Source organism: Accipiter gentilis, chromosome 9 (genome assembly GCF_929443795.1).
Source record: "Accipiter gentilis chromosome 9, bAccGen1.1, whole genome shotgun sequence".
In the NCBI taxonomy this organism is placed as follows: Eukaryota; Metazoa; Chordata; class Aves; order Accipitriformes; family Accipitridae; genus Astur; species Astur gentilis.
The window spans coordinates 24,407,969-24,425,952 of NC_064888.1; the positions used below are offsets into that span (position 1 = coordinate 24,407,969).

The 17,984-nt window shown below is 42.9% G+C and overlaps 2 protein-coding genes across 8 annotated transcripts in view; one reads left to right on the top strand and one right to left on the bottom strand.

The window, feature by feature from the left end:
- Positions 1-17,984, top strand: part of LOC126042997 (lysosomal acid lipase/cholesteryl ester hydrolase-like) — a 44,387-nt gene that overhangs the window by 10,236 nt on the left and 16,167 nt on the right. For 2 of the 5 annotated variants that reach the window (XR_007507320.1, XM_049810834.1), the window contains exons 8-9: positions 1,061-1,132; positions 2,461-2,529. Coding sequence is in view for 3 of the 5 variants with exons in the window: in XM_049810834.1 (XP_049666791.1) it covers positions 1,061-1,132; positions 2,461-2,529 (141 nt within the window). In the remaining 2 variants the exon portion in view is untranslated. The other 3 variants (XR_007507319.1, XM_049810835.1, XM_049810833.1) reach the window with 3 other exon arrangements.
- On the bottom strand, positions 6,082-17,737 carry ANKRD22 (ankyrin repeat domain 22). 3 transcript variants are annotated; one of them, XM_049810847.1, is made up of 6 exons: positions 17,517-17,737; positions 11,685-11,876; positions 8,805-8,909; positions 8,376-8,453; positions 7,517-7,615; positions 6,082-6,747 (listed from the first exon to the last, which is right to left on the bottom strand). In XM_049810847.1, exons 1-6 carry the CDS (start codon positions 17,535-17,537, stop codon positions 6,670-6,672), a joined length of 573 nt encoding a protein of 190 aa, XP_049666804.1. In that variant the 5' UTR covers positions 17,538-17,737; the 3' UTR covers positions 6,082-6,669. The 3 variants fall into 3 exon arrangements, with proteins under 3 accessions (XP_049666804.1, XP_049666803.1, XP_049666802.1); XM_049810846.1 differs by having other exon boundaries at positions 8,805-8,912; XM_049810845.1 differs by lacking the exon at positions 17,517-17,737 and having other exon boundaries at positions 8,805-8,912; positions 11,685-11,936.

A 17,984-nucleotide genomic window follows, 5' to 3' on the forward strand; every position in this document is an offset into this window, starting at 1 on the left:
GTTTACTTCCTTAGCATGCAGACACCAAGGTCCTCTGAACACTGGAATAATTAAAAGGCAGGAAAAAGCTACTTTTCCCTTGCCACTTTTCAGACTACTTGCACCAGAACTTGATCCCAAAGAACTAGCATAAGGAGCATTCTCCCATTTTTATTGCCCTTAGAACTGGGCCCAACAGCTCAATCCACAACATGTAGAGCTACAGAAAGTCCTTCTACTGTGCCTAAGGAGTGCAACACAACTACAGTGCAATTCACAAAGACTAGTGCTTCAGTCAGTGGGGACAGGAGAGACAAGAGGGTTATCCCTATGCTTGCTGACATATGGGCACTGTAGTGTGTCTTAAATCCCCTTTACAGTGGTCAAAGTATGCAGAAGCTGCCTGTGTAATGTTTATTACTGCAATATCTGTAAAGTCTGGGGCCTATTCTTCTCCATCTATAACCATTGCAAAAGGCACATACGGGAAAGAAATGAGAATCAAAGGCTCAATGCAAAAGCAATTGCAGGCATTGCGGCCCTTTTGAATTGCAGAGCTAAACCATTAAGGATCTTTCCTGTTTTGGGTTAAGTCACAAATGTGGTTCTCAGGGCAAGATACAAAGTCTGAGGAGGAATGCAGGGAGATGGAATTAGAACATCTCCTTAACACAACTATAAAAGCGCAAACAGAAGAAAAAGCAATCTGTTTTGTAATCTGCCTTCTTTAGCACTAGGAGTAAAATGAAGAGGAAAATAAATCTTCAAAAGACTTATATATGCAGGGGGGTTTGCTGTGAGGTGAGTAATCTACTTTGAAAGGTCAGGAAGGTTTTTCCCAGGATCCCACAGTAGTACTATCTTCATGGAACAGACTAACTTTCATGGAAAAAGTGTGTAGATGCATACTATTAACCAGCTATTCCTAAGTCTGCTTCTCAGTTTTCTATCTGATATTTGAAGAACATCCTATGAAAATGGGGTTTTAAAACAGCAGCAGTATGTTGCTCAGGTCCTTCACAGCTTTATTCTGTCACAGCACTGGATCACTGCCTTTGTAACACTTCTGCTTTCTCTCCAGAGTCGGATAGATACCTACGTAGCACATTCCCCTGCTGGAACATCCGTGCAGAACATTATTCATTGGCATCAGGTATAACTGTGTACTGATGTGTAAACAGACTCTTACTACTGCTTTTTATGCAACTGACCGCCTACAGGGAATTCCAGAGGCAGTGGATCTGGGAATCTGCCCATCACATCTTCTCACATGCTGCTGTGAGCACCTGCCACAGAGGGAGCACTCTTTCCCATGGCTCACCCAGACCATCACCTGAATTGCCCCTTTGGTATCAAGCACCGAGATTTCCCCAGGGCATATCAGGCCTCTCTGCATGTTGGGCTCTAATGGCTTCCAGCCTTCATTTTTATTTATGAAGACATTTGCCTTGAAAGTTGCAGAAGTGAGTGCAAGCACAGCCTAGGCACTTGGCAGGCAGTAGGAGGAGAGTGGAAACTGAGCAGCCAGGGGATGAGCTAGACAAAGAAGAGATCCAGGTTAAAGCTTTTCTCCCAGAGTGTTAATTGCAGCCTGGATCACTTCCCAAAGCCAGCTGACTTACACAAACGCTTCTGCTGGCACCAGCGGCAAGTGGGGAACTGCCACTTCTGCTGGCACCTTACGTTACTCTCAGACCTAAGCTTGTTCTGCCCGTGCTCCAAATCAGACCAGGGCAAGAGAGCGTCGGCTCAGAAAAGCATCACTGTATGTGCACAGAATTGTGGCCACTTCTGCCAGCACTTAAATACATGCATGATCCTGCACACACCCCTGACTAAAATTCCAAGGATCCAGACTGCCAGCACCCAGACCCAGAAAACAGAGACAAGCCAGCAGATTTCTAGCATATCCTCGGTTACTTAAAGGCTTGGATAAAAAATATGCACACACATTTTCAGTAAGACAGATTCATCTTTTTTTTTTTTTTTTTTTCCCCTTCTAGACAACACGCATTCAGGATGACAATAGTTTAGTGTTAAGTTGATCACAGCCTGCTCCCAATAGCCAAACTCTTGTAAGAGGTACAGAGCCTCTGGAAATGTCGCCACTACTGTGAGCTGACCAGACAAAACTGATGCAAAAAAGTCAAGGTGTGAGCAGGTATCATTTGTTACACTAGACTAGTAATAGTCCTGACACACCTCTGCGTCGCAAACAGGGACCCCAACTTTAGCTAACTAAGATAGTCAAGCAAAATTTTAATGATAAAACATGCCAAGGGTGGCAGCTGAGAATCAGGAGACAATGGTAGCAAGAGGAAAGGCAATGAAGCCACTCACCCTACGATCCATCCTCAGAATCCCTGGAAGCCTGCCCACTGCCTGAGCCTTGGCTTCAATCAAAGGCAAGAAAACACCTCCTGCACTTTGCTCTGTCTCTTAACACTTTCATTTTATCTGTCCTTGTTACAATATTAATAGATAATACGTGCAGACCAATTTCAAGCTTATGACTACGGCTCTAAGGAAAACATGAAGAAATACAACCAGGTAAGGCAATACAGATTTCCAGAGAACTCATCCTTGGGTCCCGGCAAAACTAAGAACAGAAAAATCCAGATTTCAGCACCTGTGAGCGCTAAAGAGAGGGATAGTGGTCTGTGGTAATGTTTCACCCGAATTTAATACTCATACATGTAAAAGTCTATTCACAGACAAGGCACAGACAGATCCTTGTGGACAGCTAGCAGAAGTTCGTTTTGCCTCCCCTACTGATGCAGGGATGTGTCCAGTGACATGTCAATTTACCTGCCATTCCCAAAAGGCTGAGAGCCACACCCAAGTCCTAGGACTTCATGAGTATGGAGCTCTCCACTTCCCCAAAAATCCTCAAGATCTGCCTTTCAGTTAAACGCTAGACTGGCCAAAGGGGGAATGGAAAAAAAACCAACAAAAAAACAGACGGGGGCGGGGGGAGGAAAAATGGAAATGCATACCTTGGTTTTGAAAAGCTACTTACCACAAAAATAAAACAGAAGGGATGATTCAGTACAGCACAGTGGAGACTACTGCTGTGGTGAACTAATATGTCCTGTATGGAAGAAAGGAAACAGACAAAACTTGGTCACTAGGAGCTTTGGTTACCACCTAGTCAACACTCAGAAATGCTGTGGTTCTCCTGAAACACTGATAACTTGCCTGACAGTTTTTTAAGGTTTGATCAGATCAGTTGACGTGTCGTGAGCTTTTCTGAGTCAGGGCAGGTTATTTTATGGGTGGCACATTATTTTACAGGTGGAGAAGGACTCCAAAGAGTTCTCAGACACCTTCCATCCACACATATGGTCTTTAAATACTGAAGTTTAAAGTTTGGAATGGGCAATGTTGTAGTCCCTGTACTTTGGATGCTTAGGAAACTGCACCAAAAAAACAATCAATGAGAAAAAGAACAGAACCACCCTTAGGGACTAGGGGTCAATTTAAAAGCATCTTGTGCCTGGTCCCTTACCGCCCCGTAGACAAATAATCATCCTGCATTAAGTCATCTGGCTCAGGTCTCAGAAGACCCCCATTCCACTTTTCCATGTTTCTTTGATTTTCTCTGTGATGACAGACAAGGCAAGTGTGCTCACGGGCTATTACTCCACCAGTAGCAACACTGTGACCTAGAGGGAGTGTCAAGTGAAGTCTGGAACAATACCACTAAATATCTTTCACTCCGTGCTCCATAAAAGCATGAAGAGGACTGTATATAAGCCAGAAACAGAACACCCATGAACAACAACTCTGCGGTCCTTGCCTGGTAAACACAGACACTGCTCTTGCCATTTCCCCACCTCTGAAGGGCATGAGTAGGTGTCAAACTGCAGGACAACTCTTAGCCATGCATTAGGGAAAGACACAGGAATAGGGTAGATCATTTCCTTCTATGGTCAACAGGGAATGGGGTTAAGGCAATAGGCACTAAGAAGGTGGCCTTCGTCCTTACAGTTTTACTGTAGTGAGTGCAGAAGGGAAAGAGATGCTTGCACAGAATCCTTTCTCTAAACACAACTTCTGATACAACAGCATTCACGCAGGTCTCCTCCCTTTCTTACAGTCTACTCCTCCTGCATACCCAATAGAGAAGATAAGCACACCAATTGCTGTTTGGAGCGGTGGATGTGACAAATTTGCAGATCCCAAGGACATGGCAAAGCTACTTGCTCGGATTACTAATCTCATCTACCATGAGCATTTCCCTGCTTGGGGACATCTTGATTTCATCTGGGGCCTTGATGCACCTGATAAAATGTATCGGAAAATCATTGAACTAATAACAAAATACTTTTGAAAGCACATGCCAAGTGTTGATTCACTCATTAAAACTCTCCAAAATTTCTATTTGGCAATAAGGAGGAAGAGGTAAACACACAGACACACATAATAGTATAGGTAGTATACCAGTATAGGTATTTATCCACATTTGTTTGTTTCTTGCTTTCCTCATATTTTGAGGTTTTCCATGGTGTTACTGTGACTGCTGTCTTCCTGAGAATTTTGAAGTGTATAGGAATAAAAGCTGAAAACATGAGTATATTTGAGCACACACTGCAGAGATCACTTAATTTGGACAGCTTTTATTTCTACAAGACTGATTTTTCAAGCCTAGACTCTATTGTTCTCATGTATATCTTACATACCCCACAGAATCATTCCCGTGCCCAATTTGTGTCTTCCCATGAAAACCCAAAAGTGGGATTTGCTCATTTCTCTGTTGAAGTACAACAGACCTTAGTTTAAATGAAATCGTTTTTCCACTTGACAGAGAACTTGGCTTTTTTTTTCTTTTTCCCTCCTCACATTTACCTACAATGTCAACACAACCAAGAAATCTTCAGACACAAGAAACTGAGCAGGCAATAGATGACTTCCAAATATGAAGGAATCCAACTTCAGAGAAACTCATAGAAGTATTCTCCTGCCCTCCATGCCTACACACCAAAGGTTTGTCCATGCACTTTAAACCCCCCAACTTCAAAGATGATAGATGGCAGCTGAGGAATGAGTAGATGTAGACCCATCAGGCAAGCTGCACTCCAAGCAATACAGCTTCCACCCCATGAATTATTTTTGACACTGGCAATGAAGTCATTGCAAGCATTCTGAGCTGCCAGCTTTGACTTTTACATAACTCTGTGTCTTGACCATTCTTTGTTCAAGCAATTTCTACAGCATGGGAAAGCAGTCAGCTCTTTTCCCTTTCCGGTCTTTAGCCCAAAGAGTTAGCATCTTCATTATCCATGCAAGTGCCTCACCTCTACTCACCTACAAGCTGATCTGGTAGGTAAGTGTATGACACTAGAAGTGTTCATTATTGCAGGCTTAGACAGGGCAGCTTTTTTTCCCAGGGTGTTTCTGGGTGGGGCCTCAAGTTCGTATTGCCCAACTGAACCCTTTGTAGTTGGAGTCAGCGTCCAATAGAATAGTTACAGTGAAAAATCTATCTGTGTTCTGCAACACAGTAAAAATACAGCTGTCCATGCACCTAGTCTAGCAGCCGTTAGCAGTGCTGATCATGACATTTATCTTCTGAACTTATGACAGATTACAGGAAATGGCCAAAACTTTCAAGAAAAATAAAGATCTGTTAGACCAAGAAAGCAAGATACAGCAGCATTTGAAAGGAGATTACCCTTTATTGCTGCATTATTAAATCACAAAGCACCAGGCCTCATTAATACATTGCTTACCACTACAGGTTTTCTTCTACCTTCACCTATACAAAAGAAGACTCGCGAATTTATTATTGTTTTGATATATGCATCCTCTGCTGCATGCACCACTCTGAAAACCATGGTAACCTGTCCAGTCCAGTGGGAAGGATACATCTGGTTCCCATCAACAGCATTTCATTTATTGATTTTTTTTTTTCCTTTGGTACACTGCTATATTGGAAATGTAGTCAAGGGACTTGTTTTTGTACCGCGCCAAACATATTTTCATTATTATTTCTTAATGCAATAAAGCAACCTGGGAACTGGCTTGCTTTGTGGTCTCCAGCAACTCTTTGAATCCCATTTTGCTGTTTCTTATATGAAAAAAAAAGAAGATAATCCTTCCCTTGTAGCAACATACTGAGAATAAGGTGTGTGAAACTTGTAGCAGGGATGGAAGGAGGAAGTGCTAAACTGAGAGATCTGTTTTCCCTGTCACTCCCGTTGTAGGAATAGAAATACTAAGAGGAAGGGTACTAGGCTTTTTATAAACTGCTGTGGCATATTGTTCAGTTGTCAGGTGTATGTATCCCCTCTGGAACAAGTAATGCACACTCTAAAGGAAATTTTATTTTTGCATTTGGTTGCCAACCATCATGTGCAATGTTTAGACTTCCAGAAATATTATAGCTAGCTTTCAAAATCCAGTCTGCGCAAGTCAAGTAATAAACCAGAGGAAGCGGATGAGAAGAGCAATATTTTGAACACTATTGTAATCATTCATGGCTTAGTAAATCAAATTAACGCCTTTCAGCCCACGTGGCCTTGGGGACAAGTCTCACACAAAATAGTTGAAGTCTGCAGCAAGGCATGGGTGGATTTGGACCAAGTCTTTATCAAGAAACAGCCCCCAACGCTCTGAAGGACTCCCGCTGCTGTGCGAGATGCATTGCCAAATGAGGTAATTTTCTGCATGTTCAAGAGTCCTTGATGACTACGAACTTTTCTTTAGCATGCTTTCAATGTTGTGGAACTGCAATCTTCTTGCTATATCTAAGGGAGTCTCCCCATCCTGAAAGACACAGATGAAATATGTTGCAATATGAGAGAGATGGGTCAAGTACAAAGAGCTTTCCCAAATGTGCCACCCAGATGCAGTGCTCTGGTGCGTAAGTTTCACTGTCACATCCTTCCTCTGAAACAAAGTTTTCAGAACGTGCTGGGTCTCATACTACTCTCACTGAAGCCAGGGGCAGTCATCCCTGCCTCTCCAGTAGTGACCGCTATTCCACTGTTTCCTGGGACTGATGTCCAAAGTCAGTGCAGAGCTAAGCTAAGAGCTGATTTCAAGAGCAACATGGGCAACACATTGCTCACCTCAACTCCGTAATGCAGATACTTCCAGGTCAATGTTTATTTAGGCAACATTTGAGGTTTTCTGATGACAGAAGCAGCTTGACTTAGCCCCTCTCAAAAGAATGCTGTCCAGTGGCCCTAGGAAGGCTCTTACCAGTCCCCTGCAGCCTCCATCTTAGGAACAACTATAGCGCAGCTCTGAGTTAAGAAGAGGTACTGTGAAGATAGCTAAGAGATCTGCCAATCCAGTGGACATGCAGGCAGTGTTTACTGATGGAAATCCAGCAGTGAAGGACTTGGACATTAAAGTTGCTCTTGCCAACAAAGGCAATGGAGCAAACATTGCTTTACACCCCACAGCAAACAAGTCAGCTGCCAGGAAGCTGTGCACCCTTTTTTTAAACTGCTGCACACCAGCTAAGGCCTACAACATACTGATTCACTATCACAATAAGGAAATACAGTTAGCAAGTTCACCTTCTTACCTGATTCTTTACAGAAGTGTCTGCGTGAGCTTCAAGCAGTAGAGGAATGACTGCCTGGTTTTTCATTTCACAAGCATAGTGAAGGGCTGTGTTACCAGACTGAATGGAAACAGAAGCAGATGAATTTTAGTGCTATTACTTCCTTGGTAGACCTTAGGCAAGTACGACTACCTGTAGCCTTATCAGTTTCCCCTAACAGCTGGATGCAAAAGACATGTATCATTTCCTGTCACAATACACTACACAGTAAAACAAATACATTGTCATAAGAGCAACAGAAACAAAAAAAAATCATTCCTTCCCTGGGATGCAGCTCTTAAAACAAGTCTGATACCTTCAGCAGGAAGCCAATAGTTCTTCACCAATTTCAGAGGATTCCCTGATCTTGGTCTCAACAGCTGTGTCTTAAGCAATACTGCTTGATCACACTTCAGTGTTTTAGAATTTGGTTGCTGCTAAAATCGGGGTTCTTCTTTTCTACCTTAGAGATTGCCCATCAATCTGCTCCAGTCAGAGAACTCATAAATGGTGATAAACTCAGACCCTTATATCACTAGAATCTTTATAGGATCAGGTATTTAATACATAAGTATTCTCAGCCCAGTTTGCCTCGATTCTCTTAAGGGCATTGGTCAAAAAGGGAGAATTAGTTGATCAGTGGAGAATTATTTCTGTGTACATTACAAAACTATTGCCTAAACATCAAGGGCAATCACTGAATCCTCCTGATACATCACAGTCAGTTCAGTTCCTGACCCTACTCTGAAAGCAGGACTATGTTGCTAGAAGATTCTGAAGTCTGGTTTTAGCATTGTTGCATGCATACAAGCCACATTTGCATTTCTATAAACCCACTTACAAAGTCTGTAGCATTAACATTGGCTCCAGCTCTAAGTAACATCTTGATCAGGTTTTCATTCTGTTTAGTCTTTGAGACCTGTTAGGTGCAAGGGAAAGAGTAACACAGTAAGACAGTTCATCTGTATATAGTACTAAGCAGATTTTGGCTAAATACTGTGTTTTTTCCAAAAAGAAGAGTGTCTGGCCTCTGCAAATGCCAGACTGATGCAGTGTGCATGTGATGCAATTCTAATGCAGTGATACAATTCTGTTCCTTTACCAGCTATATTCACAGCAAAATCCTTGCTTCTGTTGCTCTCCATCAGTCCTTGCTTTAAAAAAGCCGTGCATATTCTATACAGGTTCCTGGCTTGAAATACTGCCGTGAGAAAGCTGATAAGGGGAAAGGGAAAGGTACAGGGTCTTTCCTGCTTTCATCCAGACTCACCATGAGAAGATACCCAAGAAGCATAACTGGCATGAGGATTATGATGAGCACATAGTCAAGGAAGGTAAACCGTTTTCTCACAGCATAATGCAGACAAGTGCGGTCCTTCTAGACACAAAATAACTCTGTTTAGTACCAGATTCAGTGATCTGATTGCATTTGTTTAATATTGACAATAGCAGACCATTTTATATTTCACAAGCTTTCTTGTGCTACTTGTGTTACTAGAAATATTTCTCTGGTTTTTAAGCAGAAACAGAGAGGTGCATTTTGCTTCCTTCAAGTAGAAGCACCTTTAACACATACAGGACTCATGGAAATTGGGCTACACATACAAGAAGAATGTGGGATCCAAAGGATTCCATGTGTATGTCTGCAAAATTGGACATGGCTGCAGAGAGAGAAAGACAGCAGAGTGGACATTTCATATGGCTACTACTGCTGCCCAGCAAGGTCAATGAATGGGAATAGTCCCTGCAGCTCCTCTTCCTATAGAGATGCTGGTTACTGAAGCAAAGACATATGAGTGTTTATGGCATCTCCTTCGGCACATGAGAAACACAGGCAAGCAGCAACACCCCCAGCAGATTCCTAGTGAGAACAGAGTTTAAAACAATCTTTGAATCTTGAGTGTACCAAAGCAACTAAAGGCCAGAGCTGTAAACTTGAGTGTTAGAGAACACTTGTGTTAAACCTCCTGCAGGTTGTCAAACTGGAGTTTGACCAACTAGGTTACAGTGTTACACTGGGGCCCAAAATAAGGAGAGAAGCCTTTCTGTGCCGTCCTCTGCTCCCCATTCTCAGTCCTGAGCACCAGAGTTGAGCTCTGCACCCAAGGGCCTGATTCCACCTGTGAAGGTGAAGCAGAGAGGCATTTAAGCAAGCCAGGCACGGCTAGCAAATGGCTGCTAATGCAATTAAAATAACCTCAATGCAATATACTGAACCCTTTCAAAGGGACTTTGAGGTAAGACGGAGACCCTTCTGCATCAAGAACAACAACAGATGGGATAGAATATGCCACTGACCTTATGAACATTTGCTGCCCTCCTATGAAATAAACAAATGCACTGGAAACTAGAGTGTTACAGGTTTGTGTGGCGCAGGTTTTCTTGGTAGCAGGGGAGGGGCCACAGGGCCGGCTCCTGTGAGAAGTTGCCAGAAGCTTCTCCGGCTCCAAGCAGGACCCGCCTCAGGCCCAGGACGAGCCCGTCAGTGACGGCGGTAGCGCCTCTGGGAGAACAGAGTTAAGAAGGGGAACCTGCAGTGAGTAGGGGGGTTGGAATGTGAGAGAAACCCCTCTGCAGATACCAAGGTCAGTGAGGAAGGAGGGGAGGAGGTGCGCCGGGGAGGTGGATGCCCCTGCAGCCCGTGGTGGGACGGCAGGCTGTCCCCCTGCCAGCCCATGGAGGGGAGCGGAGGCCCCCGAAGATGGCCATGACTCCTTGGGAAAGCCCACGCTAGAGCGGTCTGTGACTGAAGATCAGCCCGTGGACAGGACCCACGCCAGGGAAGTTTGTGAGGAACTGCAGCCCGCGGAGAGGACTCACATCAGAGAAGTTCATGGAGGACTGTCTCCCGTGGGAGGGACCCCACGGTGGAGCAGGGGACGAGTGAGGAGTCCTCCCTCCCCTGAGGAGGAAGGAGCGGCAGAGACCAGGTGTGAGGAACTGACCCCAACCCCGTCCCCTGTTCCCCGGCCCAGCCGGGGGAAGGAGGCGGAGAACCGGGAGTGGAGCTGAGGCGGGAAGGAGGGAGGGCTGGGGGGAAGGTGTTCTCAGGTTTGGTTTTACTTCTCATTATCCTTGTTTTGATTGGATCAGTAGTAAATTGAATTGATCTTGTTCCTTCCCCAAGTTGAGCCTGTCTTTTGCCCGTGACCGTAAGTGGTGAGCGATCCCTCCCTGTCCTGATCTCGACCCACGAGCCTGCCTTTATATTTTCTCCTCATCCCACCGTGGCCGGGTGGCGGGGGGTGAGTGGGCAAGCGGCTGCGTGGTGCTTTGTTATCGGCTGTGCTTAAACCACGACACAGAGATATAAGATAGCCCACAAATGTGTAGGAACTTGCTAAACATTGTCATGGAGTACGAGATGATACAGTGGAATTGACAATGTTGCGGGGTTTTTTCCTGGCTGTTTATCACCCTTAACATCATAAGAATAAATTATTAATGAAGCCAGCACACACATCTTCCAGCTACTGTTTATTTGTAACCTACAAGGAAATCTACCACAAAAACGTACTTCGTCATCGCCTTAGGGAAAATAGCCAGTCACAGCTGTTGTGCAAGGCAGGTAGTTTTTTTAAAACAGGGAACAGGGAAGAACAGATGGAAGGCTTCCTTCCTTGCCTCCCAGCATGCTATTACGTGCCATGCTACTGTTCTGTAACATGACAAAAACAGCTCTGCAGAGGAAATAAGGAAGGTTTTTGTAGAGTCAGTCTTTCCTCAGGGACACATTTGTGGGAGATGGACAGGCTCTCCTGCAGACCTTCCTTTTAACCAGGGTGAAGAAAAAGACAGAGGGAAAGAAAGGCGACAGAAGGGACAGAGAAAAGCTGGAGGGCAAGATGAATGCAGAGTGCTGCATGGGTAAGCAGGCAGAACCCACTGGGGACCAGAGCTGGCACACAGTGTTACCTAAATGAGGAACATGAACACAGGGAGAAATTCAGGTTGGCAATGTTTATTATCTTGTGTGCAATGGCAAGTTAGGAAAACAAATGAGGAGTCAAACAGAAACATATAGGTTTATCAAATTATAATTTGGGGGTTATACTTATGCCTCAGTTGGAAACAAGCCTCAGGTTTGGGTGTGCTTGCCAGAGTCCCCACATATACACACCAAGAATCTGAAAGAACAGTGGCCACTTACCTTGTTTCTGAGGTTGACATCAGCATTTCTGTTTAGAAGATAGCTAACTATCCTGTTGTTTCCCTGTTTACATGCACAAATTAAGGGGGTGTCTCCACCGAAGCTGTCCTGGATGTTCAGATAGTTGCTGTTGCGCTCCAAAAGGAGCTGAACTTCATTGAAATCGTTATTATAAGCTGCCTGACAAATGGGCTGAAGAGAGAAGATAATATTAATCAGCACACGTTTCACTAAGACATCCATACTTCCCATTCTGATTTACTACTTGTACATCCTAAGACACTGCCAAGCACTTCTGACAGGTTGTAGTTCTAGGTGACTTCCAGAAGATGGTGGTAAGAGATACTCCTGTAAGAGATACAGCTGCCACAGCAGCTCTCAGCGCTCAGCCTGAGAAGTCACAGCCCTTGCACAGCAGAACGAACTTTCTGTTCATTTTGGACGATGTGTCCAAATCCAAGAAATCAATCCAGTTCATTTGCAGCCATTAAAAAACCGGCTTCAAATCTCATAGGAGTTGGTCACCGTATTAAGCAGCAAGCATCGACAAGCCCACACTTCTCCAAGTTTACAACAGGCTTTCCCTTTGGATGAGCACTGCTGAACAAGAGGTACCACTTCTGACTCATCAGTTCCAAGAACAGAACAACAATTCAGGTGAAAGCTGAAAAATCAAACCCCTGCAATGTTTGTTTTTTAGGGCTTGAAGTTAAACTTCATACCTAAAAAATACATGCATGTATGCCCACAACTGAGATTCTGCTTGGCTTTTGAGAACTGCTTGCTGCTCCAGCCTTTGCCCAGCATTTCTATGTGCCCTTGACCTAACCTGCAATTCCTTTCCTCTCTGGCAGCAAGAACTCAGACTAAGGAGAGGCTGAGAATGACAGGAGTACTACAAGTTTCTAATGGCCTAACACAGGTGGAAAACAACAGTGGGAAGTGTGGCAGGCTGGTAGCATTTGAAATTCTCCAGTTGACAAGAGAATGAGTTTCCTTCTTTTCTTCTGTCTTTGATACTGAGGGTTTTATTCACTATTTTCTAAGATAGGCATTTTCATTAAATATTATCTGCAGTTTGTCTTTCCTGTCCTCCTTTTTTCACATCCTAAATAGACTACATGAACAAAATCTAGTCCTGAAGTCTGAGCCCTTTCCTCACTCCCCTTGCTGTTAGCTTTTTTTCCCCACACATCAAAAAGATTCATCTTATTTACACTTTTGCTTTAGACAAACTTTGGGCTACAACACAAGTTTACCTCCAGCATCATTGCTGCTTAGTCTTCTGCACAGTTGCATAAGAGAAGTGATTTTCCTTTCTAAAGAAAGTATTTACATGTTTACCAGACCTTGCACCACTTCTTGTTTTGTTTTTATTATATCAGACAGAAATCTACAAAGAATACATGCAATATTGTAAGTTTGCATATCTGTCTGCATTCTTATAAAAGCCTACATATACCATTTGCTATTATACACTCCTCCAGAAACAGAACTGGTTTAATGATTTTGAGGCAAAACCCCTTTTAAATCCCTCTTGGAGTAAGCAACTTGCACAGTGGTGCCATGTAAAGGATCGGTTTGCTCTAGAGCCTCACTCTGTGACATGTTGGTGCCTAATATTGTATCTTCATGTCCAGAAAAGAAAAGATCAAGTGGAGTCTGTTTGCACCTCTGATTTCCCTACTATTCTCGCTTTTAAGTATCACTTTGCTTATTTAAAGATGCAGGAGATTTGCAGTTTGGTTGAACACCTGCTCAAATCCCAGCCATTTACCATACAACTTTACTCCTTTCTAGTCTGATTCTTGCTAGTTCAGCAGCTCGTGTCACCAAATGATGTGCTTTTGTACTTTTATTTCTGTACTGCCTCAAATAGTTTTACTTGCTAGACCATTAAGCCCAAGGCATTTCTGACTGATACTTTCATTGACCTATGGGATCTTTTTCTGAACCTTACACTACTGTTCAACACAATTCTAGAGTCATGAATAATGATGTGGCACTTTACACTCTCCAAAAGACTACATTATTCGGGACGGAAGTCACACACAGGGACTGGCACACAAGAGTCAGTAGTACTCTTATACCTACTGAAACCAGCTGTTCTCAGAAAACATCCAAGGCACAGAGAATGTAAGGAAGCAATTCTCATCCATTCCAACAGCTAATACATGGGTAACTGATGTACTTAAAGTATTTTTAAAATTATTATTATTCCACTGCAGTGGGGGTTCTTTGTAGAATTGATTCTTTCACACATTAATATGTTCTGTTCATATATAAAAAAAAAAAAAAAAGGAAACACCAAACTTTTTTCCTGGCTTTATGGGACTTTCTTGAAGCCACTCTGCTGGTTTGCTTTCTAGAAAATGCCTCTTTTCATCAAAGAAAGGCAAAAGGTCCTATAGTTCAGACTTGCAATATACTGCCCAAATTGAAAACATGACTCCATGACTGGAGGAGCAGAGTAGCAGAATACTTAAGTAAGGAAACAAAGCAATCCAAACAACTCTACAGGCTCATTGTTTTGTTATCAATAACAATAGGACTTCAGAAAAAATGTGTAGGAAAGAATAAAGAAAAATTACAATTAGGTGGCAATCAGTCACCTGTGTAAGAAAGGCCTCAGAATGAGCAACCAGTGGCAAACGTTCTAATAGGCAGTCTTTCTCTCAGAATGAATCAGAAACAGCAACCAGTGGCAAATATTAGGTGGTCTTTCTCACAGAAAGAGAAGAGAGCTGTTACAGAAGGCAGTTAACTGGGATAGTGGATAGAGTTCATGTCATTTGTGTCCAAAAATGAGATCAGACTATGGTAGGAGTGTAAAACCTTTACAGAACTGAGGAATGTGAAGAGCCTGAAGACAGACTGATTTGATTGGGTTGGCTAGGAAGAAAAGAGACAGGGCTGTAAGTGTTCCAAAATAAATTAAAGGGTAAGTATTAAGAGAAGAAGAGCCAATTAATTTCAATGAACAAGGTAAAAAAGGCAGTATGTCTGACCATGAAGCTCAGCATGAAAATTAGAAAGAAATTTCTAGCCGTGTGGAGAGTAAAGCTCCAAAACAGGCTTCCAGTAGCAGCAGAATGGACACAAAACCTGACTGGTTCCACATTGGAGCCTGAGAAGTCTGCAAGAGTTTTCAAGCCTCTGCCACAAACTTCTTTTCTACCTCTCACTTTTTGGGCTTATCCCTCTGGCAGCTCTACCTAAATTAGGACTAACTGTGCTTAAGACTGTTTTAAACAATTCTCCAAACTTTGCTCGGAAGACAATTAATAGTTTCTTACATAAACACAGTTGGACAGCACATGTCTGGAGTATCAGCAGTGAGGCCAATTATAGAGTTAGGACAACATTATGTACAAGCAGTAGATTCCGTCCAAACCCCAAGAAAACACATTTCCTTTATGTCTACAGAAAAGCACGGAGGATAAAAGTCTGGAAACCCTCACTCAGTTTTCTACAGTGTTAGAAGACCACCTCAGCAATGATGTAGCTTAACAACCAGCTTCTGATTCGTGTTATGGTTATTCTATTATTGTTATTGACCCATCACACACAAGAGGGAAATAAACGTATGAGGTATGTACTCAGAGTAACTGGGCTTCTGCAAAACAGAAGCAATGTCAGAAGAATGCAAAGTTCATGTCTCAGCATCGGGCTCAGCTGTGGAGAGGAACAGGACTACAAAGTCTCATGGCAGCATAGGACAGCCAGGAGAACCCCTGCAGCTTCCCTCATTAGAGGTGCGCTGGCAACGGGACCACAGACACAAAGTCTATGGCATGTCCTTTAGGCATGTGTGAGAAACAAAGGCCAGTGCTCCCACAACAAAACACCCTGAAGAAAGAATCAGTGGGAACTGAGCTCACAACTTCTGGAGAGGTTCACAGTCCAAAATACAGACTCTCACTTACACCACTTTATTTATAAACCTCAATGTCCTGACTGCCCCAGACAACTCAGACTGCAGAGGATTGCCCAAATGTCGTGGTTTAACTCCAGCCAGCAACTAAGTACCACGCAGCCGCTCACTCACTTCCCCCATCCAGTGGGATGGGGGAGGAAATCGGGAAAAAAAAGGTAAAACTTCTGGGTTGAGATAAGAACGGTTTAATAGAACAGAAAAGAAGAAACTATAATGATAATGATAACACTAATAAAATGACAACAGTAGTAATAAAAGGATTGGAATGTACAAATGATGCACAGGGCAATAGCTCACCACCCGCCGACCGACACCCCGCCAGGCCCCAAGCAGCGATTCCCTGCCCCCCCCCTCCCCCCCCTTCCCAGTTCCTAAACTAGATGGGACGTCCCATGGTATGGAATATACCATTGGCCAGTTTGGGTCAGGTGCCCTGGCTGTGTCCTGTGCCAACTTCTTGTGCCCTGGCTGGGCATCAGAAGCTGAAAAATCCTTGACTATAGTCTACACAATAATGAGCAACAACTGAAAACATCAGTGTGTTATCAACATTCTTTGCATGCTGAACTCAAAACACAGCACTGTATCAGCTACTAGGAAGACAGTTAGCTCTATCCCAGCTGAAACCAGGACACCAAATTATATCAACACTTTGCAGTTGTTTAGACAAAAAGGAGTCACTCCATAAGATCCAGATATTCTGAACCAATCCATAGTCTCTTCCTGTGCACTAAAATTCAACCAAAGGCATGCTACGAACTAAACAGGAAAGTCTAAATCATGTTTGTGATGCTGAGGAATGCACTAGTATCCAATCCATACTCCTCAGAAAAGGCAACTTAGAGTTTCTTATTCTCACTTCTCTAAATTTCTGTCCTGTATAAATGAACCATACCTTACCAAGAAAAGTATATGTCACTCAAAATTTTTAAAGATTGTGAACTAAAGTATATGAAAATATTAACTAATAAGCATGGAAGATATGGACAGCATTTGAATATTCTCTAGGCACCACTTCAATTAAACTACATGACACCTGAATATTCTGTTGGCCTAAACATACAACATACGTTTCTTGTACGATACCATCTCAGAGTAGTAGATCTGGAGAGAGGCAGCAAATCCTTTCAGAATAAGGTGCAGTCTACCCAGTCCGTCACCTTATGAATGCACAGATTCAACCTCCTTATAATACTGAAAGAGGAGAAGGTACTTGATTTCTATAGCCTTTTAAAAATAAAAGGGTAGCTTTCAGCATAGAAAGGTAATCTGTTAATGGAACAGCTATGAAATGCTATCTCCAGAAAAAGAAACAGCATTGCAATCCACTGTATTCACAGTCAAAAGGGACTAAGATCCTCATTTGTTCCCAAGTGTACAAATGGAAAGTTTATAAAATAATGAATATGTTTAGGTAGCATTTATGCTAAAATCCAGGGGTATGCTAAATGCACCATGGTCTGGGGACAAACCCGCAAAGACAAGAGCTAAAAACCCCCACATTCCTAAAACAATTGTGGGGAGAGGGGAAACGTTTCCTTAGGCATTAGCTTTATTATCTATATTCAACAAAAGCCAAGGAGTTGTTTGTGGTTTGCAAAGTTGTTTGTACTGTGCTCCGAATCATTCTGATCTCAACACAGAACAACAAAAAATGTTGAACAAGTACTTTCTCTGTGGAGTCACAATAATGACACTGGTTATTGCATTTTCTTTATTCCTACAAACAGTATTTCAGTCAATTTGTAATAGCTAAAGTACAACATTTCCAAAGGAAAAGAACTTCCAGATTTGTATAAGCCTGTGTATGGGGGGCTGCAAAGGGAACGAACCAAACCCAGTGAATATCCATATCTTTAATAGCTTCAGTTACTGTGCAGAAAATGGTCACGTACCTCTGAATAGAGTATCCCCATGCCTATTCTTCACTGCTTGAGTGCGTTCTTGTTCACCAGCCCAACAAGTTAACCTGACGTGAAATGCTCTTGAGCTTGTTTGAATCTGGTTAATATTTAACTTAAAAGTATCACTCTTGTTTAAGCTACATTTCCTTTAAGTGCTTTCTACTTTGTGGCATGAAACAATTGTCTTCAGAAACCCAACCCAGGGCTGCAAACGTGGGAACAGCAGCTTATGGGAGACTGACAGAACAGGTTACAACACAGAAGCATTTTCCTTTGTCATTTTTGCAATAACAGCCTCCAGTTGCCTAAAAAGGAAAGCAGCAAAACAGGCTGAGAAGGGGAGGAGGGAGAGAGAGGAAGAAAGTTTCACAAGTGAAGGAAGGGGGGGAGAAAAAAGGCATGAAACCTAAAACTTAAAACAAGTAACTATGAATGGGAGCTAGTTTGCCACCCAAGCTA